Source organism: Caloenas nicobarica, chromosome 35 (genome assembly GCF_036013445.1).
Source record: "Caloenas nicobarica isolate bCalNic1 chromosome 35, bCalNic1.hap1, whole genome shotgun sequence".
In the NCBI taxonomy this organism is placed as follows: domain Eukaryota; kingdom Metazoa; phylum Chordata; class Aves; order Columbiformes; family Columbidae; genus Caloenas; species Caloenas nicobarica.
In genome coordinates, this window is record NC_088279.1 from 1058775 (window position 1) to 1071224 (window position 12450).

The following is a 12450-nucleotide window of genomic DNA, read 5'->3' on the forward strand; positions in this document are numbered from 1 at the left end:
TCCCCATCCCCGTGTCCCCAACCCGTGTCCCCTCCCAGTGTCCCCAGTGTCCCCAGTAAAGGCGGCAGCAGCACCGGCCTCGTCCCCTCCCCTCGGGTGACAGGGAGGGGACACACGTGTCACCGGAGCCTTTAATGGGGACGCGCGGGGGGCCCTCGGGGACACCTTGGGGACATCTCGGGGACACTTTGGTGACATCTCGGTGACATTTTGGTGACATCTCGGTGACACTTTGGTGACACTTTGGTGACATCTGGATGACACTTCAATGACATCTTGGGGACACTTTGGTGACATCTCAGTGACACTTTGACGACATCTCGGTGACACTTTGGTGGCATCTTGATGACATTTTGATGACATTTTGGTGACATCTCGGTGACATTTTGACGACATCTCGGTGACACTTTGGGGACATTTTGGTGACACTTTGATGACATTTTGGTGACATCTTGGTGACACTTCAATGACATCTTGGTGACACTTTGGTGGCATCTCGGTGACATTTTGATGGCATCTCGGTGACACTTTGGGGACATCTCGGGGACACTTTGACGACATCTTGGTGACACTTCGATGACATCTCGGTGTCACTTCGGGGACATTTTGGTGACATCTTGGTGACACTTTGACGACATCTTGGTGACACTTTGGTGACATCTCGGGGACACTTTGGGGACATTTCGGTGACACTTCAGCGACATCTCGGGGACACTTCGGTGACATCTCGATGACACTTTGGGGACATCTCCGTGACATCCTGGTGACACTTCGGTGACATCTCGGGGACACTTGGGTGCCACTTTGGTGGCATCGGGCCGGTGTCCCCTCCCCCGCTGGGCTCAGTGGCCGCTCGACGTCCCCGACGTCCCCGACGTCCCCGATGTCCCCGACGTCCCCGCGGGGGGGGACGTGTCCCCGTCCCCTCCCCCGCCCCACTCGGGCAGCGGTGGCCACGGGGCCACCGGGATGGGGGGGACGGTGCCATCGGGGTCCCCCGGCCGGGGCGGGGGAGGGGCCGTGGGGCGCTGGCTCATGCTGGCGGGGGGAGGGGAGACATGGGGGTCAGGGGGGACCCAGGCGTCCGGGAGGGACCCAGGCGTCCGGGGTCAGTGGTACCCCCTGATACATCGCAGATTTGGGGACCCAGGCGTTCGGGGGGGACCCAGGCGTCCGGGAGGGACCCAGGTGTTCGGGGGGGACCCAGGCGTCCAGGAGGGGACCCAGGCGTTCGGGGGGGACCCAGGCGTCCGGGAGGGGACCCAGGTGTTCAGGGGGACCCAGGTGTTCGGGGGGGACCCAGGTGTCCAGGAGGGGACCCAGGCATCCGGGAGGGACCCAGGCGTCCGGGAGGGACGCAGGTGTTCAGGGGGACCCAGGTGTTCGGGGGGGACCCAGGCATCCGGGAGGGGACCCAGGCGTCCGGGAGGGACCCAGGTGTTCAGGGGGACCCAGGCGTCCGGGAGGGGACCCAGGCGTCCGGGGTCATTGCCCCCCCTCCACACCCCCAGTGCCCCCCAGATTTGGGGACCCAGGCATCTGGGAGGGACCCAGGCGTCCGGGGGGGACCCAGGTGTTCGGGGGGGACCCAGGCGTCCAGGAGGGGACCCAGGCGTCCGGGGTCATTGCCCCCCCTCCACACCCCCAGTGCCCCCCAGATTTGGGGACCCAGGCATCTGGGAGGGACCCAGGCGTCCGGGGGGGACCCAGGTGTTCAGGGGGACCCAGGCGTCCGGGAGGGGACCCAGGCGTCCGGGGTCATTGCCCCCCCTCCACACCCCCAGTGCCCCCCAGATTTGGGGACCCAGGCATCTGGGAGGGACCCAGGCGTCCGGGAGGGACCCAGGTGTTCGGGGGGGACCCAGGCGTCCAGGAGGGGACCCAGGCGTTCGGGGGGGACCCAGGCGTCCGGGAGGGGACCCAGGTGTTCAGGGGGACCCAGGTGTTCGGGGGGGACCCAGGCATCCGGGAGGGGACCCAGGCGTCCGGGAGGGACCCAGGTGTTCAGGGGGACCCAGGCGTCCGGGAGGGGACCCAGGCGTCCGGGGTCATTGCCCCCCCTCCACACCCCCAGTGCCCCCCAGATTTGGGGACCCAGGCATCTGGGAGGGACCCAGGCGTCCGGGGGGGACCCAGGCGTCCGGGAGGGACCCAGGTGTTCGGGGCCAGTTCCCGCCCCTCCCCCCCCCCCCGCCCCAGTTACACCCAGTGACCCCCAGTGACCCCCAGACAAGGGGACCCAGGCGTCCGGGGGGGACCCAGGCGTCCGGGACCAGTTCCCACCCTCCCTGTCCAATTTCACCCAGTGACCACCAGACAAGGGGGACCCAGGCGTCCGGGGAGGACCCAGGCGTCCGGGGCGGGGGGACCCAGGCGTCCGGGGTGGGGGACCCAGGCGTCCGGGGGGGCCCTACCTGCAGGCGGTGGCAGCCGTGTCCAGTGCGGTACTGGGAGCACTGGGAGCACTGGGAGGGGCCCCCCAGTTCTTATAGACACCCCGGGCGGGGGTGGGGCTGCCCGGACGCCTGGGTCCCCCCGGGCTGGGGAACCGGCCGGCCCGGAAGGTCAAGGGGGGACGTGGCGGCAGCGCCCCATGAGTCAGGGCTCCCAGCATGCCCTGCGGTGGGGACCCAGGCGTCCGGGGCCCCCCCCAAAAAAAAAAGGGACCCAGGCGTCCGGGCTTCACAAGACCCACCCCCCCAAAAAAGGGACCCAGGCGTCCGGGTCCTCCAAGACTCCCAAAAAAGGACCCAGGCGTCCGGGCTTCACAAGAATCCACCCCCCAAAAAAGGGACCCAGGCGTCCGGGCCCCACAAGACCCCCCCCCCAAAAAAGGGACCCAGGCGTCCGGGTCCTCCAAGACTCCCAAAAAGGGACCCAGGCGTCCGGGCCCCACAAGACCCCCCCAGAGAAAGGGACCCAGGCGTCCGAGTCCCCCACAACCCCCAAAAAGGGACCCAGGCGTCCGGGCCCCACAAGACCCCCCCAGAGAAAGGGACCCAGGCGTCCGGGCTTCACAAGACCCCCCCCCCCCAAAAAAGGGACCCAGGCGTCCGGGCTTCACAAGAATCCCCCTCCCCAAAAAAGGGACCCAGGCGTCCGGGCTTCACAAGACCCCCCCCCCCCAAAAAAAGGGACCCAGGCGTCCGGGTCCTCCAAGACTCCCAAAAAAGGACCCAGGCGTCCGGGCTTCACAAGTATCCACCCCCCAAAAAAGGGACCCAGGCGTCCGGGCCCCCCAGTTTAAGCCTCGTACTTGGGGGGCTGGTCCCCGGGTGGGGGAGGGGAGGGTCCCAGCAGGTCCCTCAGTTTGGGGACAAGTCCCAGGAGGGGGGAGGGGACAGGGGGGCGGCGGGGGGCCCAGGCCATCGCGGGCTCTTCGGCCTCGTCGCCACCGTCACCGTCACCGCGTCCCGGCGGCGGCGTCACCGTGGGCAGCGGGACGGTGACGGGGCCGGCGGTGGGGACGCTGTCGGGGACAACGTTGGGGTCGGGGACGGGGTCGGTGGTGGGGACGACGACGGTGACGGGGACGGGGACGGTGACCGGGAGGCTGCGGGCGGGGGCACCTGTGGGGACAAGGGGACGGTGGTGGGGACAGGGGACCCAGGCGTCCGGGAGGGACCCAGGCGTCCGGGACCCCCGACCCCATAGGAAAGAGGGGACCCAGGCGTCCGGGCCCCATAACCCCCGCCCCATAGCAAGGAGGGGACCCAGGCGTCCGGGAGGGACCCAGGCGTCCGGGACCCCTGACCCCATAGGAAAGAGGGGACCCAGGCGTCCAGGAGGGACCCAGGCGTCCGGGACCCCTGACCCCATAGGAAAGAGGGGACCCAGGAGTCCGGGCCCCATAACCCCCGCCCCATAGCAAGGAGGGGACCCAGGCGTCCGGGAGGGACCCAGGCGTCCGGGACCCTCAACCCCATAGGAAAGAGGGGACCCAGGCGTCCGGGCCCCATAACCCCCGCCCCATAGCAAGGAGGGGACCCAGGCGTCCGGGAGGGACCCAGGCGTCCGGGACCCTCAAACCCATAGGAAAGAGGGGACCCAGGCATCCGGGAGGACCCAGGCGTCCGGGACCCCTGACTCCATAGGAAAGAGGGGACCCAGGCGTCCGGGAGGGACCCAGGCGTCCGGGACCCCCGACCCCATAGGAAAGAGGGGACCCAGGCGTCCGGGAGGGACCCAGGCGTCCGGGACCCCTGACTCCATAGGAAAGAGGGGACCCAGGCGTCCGGGAGGGACCCAGGCATCCGGGACCCCCGGCCCCATAGGAAAGAGGGGACCCAGGCGTCCGGGCCCCATAACCCCCGCCCCATAGCAAGGAGGGGACCCAGGCGTCCGGGAGGGACCCAGGCGTCCGGGACCCCCGACCCCATAGGAAAGAGGGGACCCAGGCATCCGGGAAGGACCCAGGCGTCCGGGACCCCCGACCCCATAGGAAAGAGGGGACCCAGGCGTCCGGGAGGGACCCAGGCGTCCTGGACCCTCAAACCCATAGGAAAGAGGGGACCCAGGCGTCCGGGAGGGACCCAGGCGTCCAGGACCCCTGACCCCATAGGAAAGAGGGGACCCAGGCGTCCGGGAGGGACCCAGGCGTCCGGGACCCCTGACCCCATAGGAAAGAGGGGACCCAGGCGTCCGGGCCCCATAACCCCCGCCCCACATCAAGGAGGGGACCCAGGCGTCCGGGAGGGACCCAGGCGTCCGGGACCCTCAACAACATAGGAAAGAGGGGACCCAGGCGTCCGGGACCCCCGACCCCATAGGAAAGAGGGGACCCAGGCGTCCGGGCCCCATAACCCCCGCCCCATAGCAAGGAGGGGACCCAGGCGTCCGGGAGGGACCCAGGCGTCCGGGACCCCCGACCCCATAGGAAAGAGGGGACCCAGGCGTCCGGGCCCCATAACCCCCGCCCCATAGCAAGGAGGGGACCCAGGCATCCGGGAGGGACCCAGGCGTCCAGGACCCCTCAAAAAAGGGACCCAGGCGTCCGGGCCCCCAAATCCCCACCCACATCAGGGAGGGGACCCAGGCGTCCGGGAGGGACCCAGGCGTCCGGGCACCTACCGAGCAGGGCGAGCAGGCCGAGCAGGAGGGTCCCGGGGGCACCCATGGGTGCTGGTTGGGGAAGGAACTGGGAGCAACTGGGAGCAACTGGGAGCAACTGGTTTTAAGGTCAGGGTTGGGTGGGGACCCTCCCGGCCCAGGATTGTGACCCAGCCCGGGCGTGGCCGCCCACGGAGGGTGGGGACCCAGGCGTCCGGGGGAGGACCCAGGCATCCGGGGGGGACCCAGGCGTCCGGGGCACCCAGGCATCCGGGCGGGGACCCAGGCATCCGGGTGGGACCCAGGCGTCCGGGTGGGACCCAGGTGTCCGAGGGAGGACCCAGGCGTTCGGGTGGGACCCAGGCGTCCGGGCAGGGACCCAGGCATCCGGGGGACCCAGGCGTCCGGGTGGGACCCAGGTGTCCGAGGGAGGACCCAGGCGTCTGGGTGGGGACCCAGGCATCCGGGGGACCCAGGTGTCCGAGGGTGGGACCCAGGCGTCCGGGGGAGGACCCAGGCATGCGGGTGGGACCCAGGCATCCGGGCGGGGACCCAGGTGTCCGAGGGAGGACCCAGGCATTCGGGCAGGGACCCAGGCGTCCGGGGGACCCAGGCGTCCGGGTGGGACCCAGGTGTCCGAGGGAGGACCCAGGCGTTCGGGTGGGGACCCAGGCGTCCGGGTGGGACCCAGGTGTCCGAGGGAGGACCCAGGCGTCCGGGTGGGACCCAGGTGTCCGAGGGAGGACCCAGGCGTCCGAGCGGGGACCCAGGCGTCCGGGTGGGACCCAGGCGTCCGGGTGGGACCCAGGTGTCCGAGGGAGGACCCAGGCGTTCGGGTGGGGACCCAGGCGTCCGGGTGGGACCCAGGTGTCCGAGGGAGGACCCAGGCGTCCGGGTGGGACCCAGGTGTCCGAGGGAGGACCCAGGCGTCCGGGTGGGACCCAGGCGTCCGGGGGGGACCCAGGCGTCCGAGCGGGGACCCAGGCGTCCGGGGGTTGGAACCGTTCTTGAGACCCTTCCTGGGGCCGTACTGGTTCTTATGGGGCCAGACTGGTCCATTGGGGCTCATACTGGTTTTTTAGGGCTCATACTGGTTTTCAGGGCTCATACTGGTTTTCAGGGCTCATACTGGTTTATCTGGGCTCATACTGGTTTTCAGGGCTCATACTGGTTTCTTTGGGGCTCATACTGGTCCATTACGACTCATACTGGTTTTCAGGGCTCATACTGGTTTTCAGGGCTCATACTGGTCCATTAGGGCTCATACTGGTTTATCTGGGCTCATACTGGTTTTCAGGGCTCATACTGGTTTTCAGGGCTCATACTGGTTTCTTTGGGGCTCATACTGGTTTTTTGGGGCTCATACTGGTTTTCAGGGCTCGTACTGGTTTCTTAGGGCTCATACTGGTTTTTTAGGGCTCATACTGGTTTCTTTGGGGCTCATACTGGTTTTTAGGGCTCATACTGGTTTTCAGGGCTCATACTGGTTTTCAGGGCTCGTACTGGTCCCGTGGGCTTCACCGTGCTCTCTTTCTGGCTCATACTGGTTCTTACTGGTCCATACTGGTCGGTATCGCCCGCCCACCCCTCCCGCCCCAGTTTCGGGGCCACCGCCCCCGTGTCACCGCCCCAGTGGCCCCGGTGGCCCCATTCCTGTCCCATGGGTGTCCCCAGTGGCCCCATTCCCAGTGTCCCCAGTGCCACCAGTGTCCCCAATGTCCCCAGTGTCCCCATTCCTGTCCTGTGGGTGTCCCCATTGTCCCCAATGTCCCCAGTGTCCCCAATGTCCCCATTGTCCCCAATGTCCCCAGTGTCCCCCATGTCCCCATCCCCAGTGTCCCCAGTGTCCCCAGTGTCCCCATCCCCAGTGTCCCCATTACCCATCCCCAGTGTCCCCAGTGTCCCCATTACCCATCCCCAGTGTCCCCAGTGTCCCCAGTGTCCCCAATGTTCCCATCCCCAGTGTCCCCAGTGTCCCCAGTATCCCCAGTGTCCCCATCCCCAGTGTCCCCAGTGTCCCCAGTATCCCCAGTGTCCCCAACCCCAGTGTCCCCATTACCCATCCCCAGTGTCCCCAGTGTCCCCATCCCCAGTGTCCCCATTACCCATCCCCAGTGTCCCCAGTGTCCCCATCCCCAGTGTCCCCAGTGTCCCCAGTATCCCCAGTGTCCCCAGTGTCCCCAGTGTCCCCATCCCCATTGTCCCCATTACCCATCCCCAGTGTCCCCAGTGTCCCCATCCCCAGTGTCCCCAGTGTCCCCAGTATCCCCAGTGTCCCCAGTGTCCCCATCCCCAGTGTCCCCAATGTCCCCAGTGTCCCCAGTGTGTGTCCCCATTACCCATCCCCAGTGTCCCCAGTGTCCCCAGTATCCCCAGTGTCCCCATCCCCAGTGTCCCCAGTGTCCCCATCCCCAGTGTCCCCAGTGTCCCCAGTATCCCCAGTGTCCCCATCCCCAGTGTCCCCAATGTCCCCAGTGTCCCCAGTGTGTGTCCCCATTACCCATTCCCAGTGTCCCCAGTGTCCCCAGTATCCCCAGTGTCCCCATCCCCAGTGTCCCCATTACCCATCCCCAGTGTCCCCAGTGTCCCCAGTGTCCCCAGTGTCCCCAATGTCCCCAGTGTCCCCATCCCCATTGTCCCCATTACCCATCCCCAGTGTCCCCAGTGTCCCCAGTATCCCCAGTGTCCCCATTCCCAGTGTCCCCAGTGTCCCCAATGTCCCCAGTATCCCCAGTGTCCCCAAGCGTGGCTGGGAACCGGCCCGGCCGCCGCTGGGGACACATTTGGGGACACATTTGGGGACACGTGGGGACACATTTGGGGACACATTTGAGTCGGGCCCCAGAGTCGCCGTCGCGCTCCAACAACTTTATTGGCACCCAGGAGGGACCCAGGCGTCCGGGCGCATCCCCCCCCAAAACCCCCAGAAAGGACCCAGGCGTCCGGGTGCATCCCCCCCCCCAAAACCCCCACAAAGGACCCAGGCGTCCGGGTGCACCCCCCCCGCCCAAAAAACCCACAAAGGACCCAGGCGTCCGGGCGCATCCCCCCCCCCCAAAACCCCCACAAAGGACCCAGGCGTCCGGGTGCATCCCCAACCCCCAAACCCCAGAAAGGACCCAGGCATCCGGGCACATCCCCCCCCCCCCCAAAAACCCCAGAAAGGACCCAGGCGTCCGGGCGCACACCCCCACCGACAAAGGACCCAGGCGTCCGGGTACATCCCCAACCCCCAAAACCCCAGAAAGGACCCAGGCGTCCGGGCATTGCTATTGGTCGCGGCCCCCGGTGCCGGATGCTGATTGGCCGCCCGCGGATCCCACGGGGACGTGACCCCCGATCCGGGCGGGATCCCGGAGCCCCGGGACGAACGGGATCCCGGGGACCTTGAACTTGGGCCGCAGGGGAGACCCCGCGGACCCCCCGGGGGATCCGGAGCCGGGTCTTCCATGAGATCCCGACCCCCCATAAGATCCCGACCCCCCATAAGATCCAGATCCTGATCCCCCATAAGATCCCGATCCCCCCCCGTAAGATCCAGATCCCGGTTTTCCAGAAGATCCCGCCCCCCCATAAGATCCAGATCCCCCATCAGATCCGGATCCGGGTCTTCCGGAGGATCCCGATCCCCCCCCGTAAGATCCCGATCCCCCATAAGATCCTGATCCCCCCCCATAAGATCCCGATCCGGGTTTTCCATCCGATCCAGATCCCCCATAAGATCCAGATCCAGGTTTTCCAGAAGATCCCGACCCCCCATAAGATCCTGATCCCCCATAAGGTCCCGATCCGGGTCTTCCAGAGGATCCCGATCCTCCCCCATACGATCCCGATCCCCCATAAGGTTCCGATCCGGGTCTTCCAGAGGATCCCGATCCTCCCCCATACGATCCCGATCCTCCATAAGATCCAGGTCCAGGTTTTCCAGAGGATCCCGATCCGGGTTTTCCATCCGATCCCGCTCCCGATCCCCCATGGGATCCAGAGCCGGGTTTTCCATCCGATCCAGATCCCCCATGAGATCCCGATCCGGGTCTTCCAGAGGATCCCGATCCTCCCCCATACGATCCCGATCCCCCATAAGGTCCCGATCCGGGTTTTCCATACGATCCAAATCCCCCCCCATACGATCCCGATCCCCCATAAAGTCCAGGTCCGGGTTTTCCATCAGATCCTGCTCCCCCGTCCAATCCCGATCCGGGTTTTCCATACGATCCTGATCCCCCATAAGCTCCAGGTCCGGGTTTTCCATCGGATCCTGATCGGGGTTTTCCATTAGGTCCAGATCCGGGTTTTCCATCCGATCCAGATCCCCCATTAGATCCCGATCCGGGTTTTCCAGAGGGGCCCGGGGAGGGGGCGTGGCCTGGGCAGGGGGCGGGGCCCGGGGAGGGGGCGGGGCCTGGGCAGGGGGCGGGGCCTGGGCAGGGGGCGGGGCCTGGGCAGGGGGCGGGGCCGCGGCGGCCAGAGGTGCCTGGAGCCAGGGAGGGGAGGGGTCGGCCGGACGCCTGGGTCCCTCCCAGTGCACCCCAGTGACCCCCCCGGTCCCCATCCCAGTGACCCCCCGTGTCCATCCCAGTCCCTCCCAGTATATCCCAGTCCATCCCAGTTGCCCCCAGTCCATCCCAGTCCATCCCGGTCCATCCCAGTCTATCCCAGTCCCTCCCAGTCTCCATTCCAGTGACCCCCATGTCCATCCCAGTCCATCCCAGTATATCCCAGTTGCCCCCAGTCCATCCCAGTATATCCCAGTCCATCCCAGTATATCCCAGTCCATCCCAATCTTCATCCCAGTGACCCCCCGTGTCCATCCCAGTTGCCCCCAGTCTCTCCCAGTCCATCCCAGTCCATCCCAGTCCCCATCCCAGTGACCCCCTGTGTCCATCTCACTATATCCCAGTTGCCCCCAGTCCATCCCAGTTGCCCCCCAGTCCACCCCTGTCCCTCCCAGTCTATCCCAGTCCCCCCCAGTCCCCATCCCAGTGACCCCCATGTCCATCCCAGTCCATCCCAGTTGCCCCCAATCCCTCCCAGTCCATCCCAGTATATCCCAGTCCCCCCCCAGTCTCCATCCCAATGACCCCCTGTGACCATCCCAGTCCATCCCAGTCCATCCCAGTCCCTCCCAGTCCATCCCAGTCTCCATCTCTGGCCCCCCGTGTCCATCCCAGTATATCCCAGTTGCCCCCAGTCCATCCCAGTCCATCCCAGTATATCCCAGTCCATCCCAATCTCCATCCCAGTGACCCATGTCCATCCCAGTCCATCCCAGTTGCCCCCAGTCCATCCCAGTCCATCCCAGTCCCTCCCAGTCCATCCCAGTCCCTCCCAGTATATCTCAGTCCCCCCCAGTCTCCATCCCAGTGACCCCCCGTGTCCATCCCAGTCCATCCCAGTCCATCCCAGTCCATCCCAGTCTCCATCTCAGTGACCCCCCATGTCCATCCCAGTATATCCCAGTTGCCCCCCAGTCCATCCCAGTCCCTCCCAGTCTATCCCAGTCCCCCCCAGTCCCCATCCCAGTCCATCCCAGTATATCCCAGTATATCCCAGTTGCTCCCAGTCTATCCCAGTCTCCCTCCCAGTCCATCCCAGTCCCCCAATCTCCATCCCAGTCCCTCCCAGTCCATCCCAGTATATCCCAGTCCATCCCAATCCCTCCCAGTATATCCCAGTCCCTCCCAGTCCCCATCCCAGTCCATCCCAGTATATCCCAGTATATCCCAGTTGCTCCCAGTCTATCCCAGTCCCCCCCAGTCCCCATCCCAGTGACCCCCCATGTCCATCCCAGTATATCCCAGTCTCCCTCCCAGTCCATCCCAGTCCCCCCCAATCTCCATCCCAGTCCCTCCCAGTCCATCCCAGTATATCCCAGTCCCTCCCAGTGCCCCAGTCCCACCTGGGAGGACCAGGCAGAGCAGCAGGAGCCCGAGGGCCATGGCGGGTGACCCCGGCGACATTGACATTGGGGACACCGGTGACATTGGGGACACCGGGAAGGGCCTTAAATGGGGGGGGGGAGGGGACACGGGGGGGAGGGGCCGGACCCGCCCGCTCTGGACCTGAGTCACTGCGGGGGAGGGGGAGCCGGACGCCTGGGTCCCCTACGGGGTCAAGGGCACCCGGATGCCTGGGTCCATTCTGGGGGTCAAGGGCACCCGGACGCCTGGGTCCCCTATGGGGTAAAAAGCACCCGGACGCCTGGGTCCCCTATGGGGTCAAGGGCACCCGGACGCCTGGGTCCCCCTGTGTGTTGGAGGTCAAGGGTCACCCGATCGCCTGGGTCCCTCCCAGCCGGAGATCGGGGTCAGGGCGTCACCCCAACTCAGGGCGGGGTGGGTGCGCCCGGACGCCTGGGTCCCCTTGGATGTCGAGGTCAGAGAGGTCAGGGCGGGGCCGCCTGGACGCCTGGGTCCCCTATGGGGTCAAGGGCACCCGGACACCTGGGTCCCCTATGGGGTCAAAAGCACCCGGACGCCTGGGTCCTCTATGGGGTCAAGGGCACCCGGACGCCTGGGTCCTCTATGGGGTCAAAAGCACCCGGACGCCTGGGTCCTCTATGGGGTCAAGGGCACCTGGACGCCTGGGTCCCCTATGGGGTCAAGGGCACCCGGACACCTGGGTCCTCTATGGGGTCAAAAGCACCCGGACGCCTGGGTCCTCTATGGGGTCAAGGGCACCCGGATGCCTGGGTCAATTCTGGGGGTCAAGGACACCCGGACGCCTGGGTCCTCTATGGGGTCAAGGGCACCCGGACACCTGGGTCCTCTATGGGGTCAAGGGCACCCGGACGCCTGGGTCCCCTATGGGGTCAAGGGCACCCGGACGCCTGGGTCCATTCTCAGTGTCAAGGACACCCGGACACCTGGGTCCCCTATGGGGTCAAGGGCACCCGGACGCCTGGGTCCCCCTGTGTGTTGGAGGTCAAGGGTCACCCGATCGCCTGGGTCCCTCCCAGCCGGAGATCGGGGTCAGGGCGTCACCCCAACTCAGGGCGGGGTGGGTGCGCCCGGACGCCTGGGTCCCCTTGGATGTCAAGGTCAGAGAGGTCAGGGCGGGGCCGCCTGGGTCCCCTATGGGGTCAAAAGCACCCGGACGCCTGGGTCCCCTATGGGGTCAAGGGCACCCGGACGCCTGGGTCCCCTATGGGGTCAAAAGCACCCGGACGCCTGGGTCCTCTATGGGGTCAAGGGCACCCGGACGCCTGAGTCCCCTATGGGGTGAAGGGCACCCGGACACCTGGGTCCATTCTGGGGGTCAAGGGCACCCGGACGCCTGGGTCCCCTATGGGGTCAAAAGCACCCGGACGCCTGAGTCCCCTATGAGGTCAAGGGCACCCGGACGCCTGGGTCCCCCTGTGTGTTGGAGGTCAAGGGTCACCCAATCGCCTGGGTCCCTCCC

The 12450-nt window shown here is 66.6% G+C and overlaps 2 protein-coding genes across 2 annotated transcripts; both read right to left on the reverse strand.

The window, feature by feature from the left end:
* On the reverse strand, positions 1 to 2767 carry PSORS1C2 (psoriasis susceptibility 1 candidate 2). The gene is made up of 2 exons (XM_065654850.1): positions 2415 to 2767; positions 1 to 1038 (listed from the first exon to the last, which is right to left on the reverse strand). Exons 1-2 carry the CDS (start codon positions 2612 to 2614, stop codon positions 843 to 845), a joined length of 396 nt encoding a protein of 131 aa, XP_065510922.1. The 5' UTR covers positions 2615 to 2767; the 3' UTR covers positions 1 to 842.
* Positions 2768 to 3104: 337 nt separating this feature from the next.
* LOC136000858 (tetra-peptide repeat homeobox protein 1-like) lies at positions 3105 to 5143 on the reverse strand. Its single transcript, XM_065654860.1, has 2 exons — positions 5071 to 5143; positions 3105 to 3569 (listed from the first exon to the last, which is right to left on the reverse strand). The coding sequence occupies exons 1-2, from the start codon at positions 5114 to 5116 to the stop codon at positions 3244 to 3246; spliced, it is 372 nt and encodes a 123-aa protein (XP_065510932.1). The 5' UTR covers positions 5117 to 5143; the 3' UTR covers positions 3105 to 3243.
* Positions 5144 to 12450: the final 7307 nt, after the last annotated feature.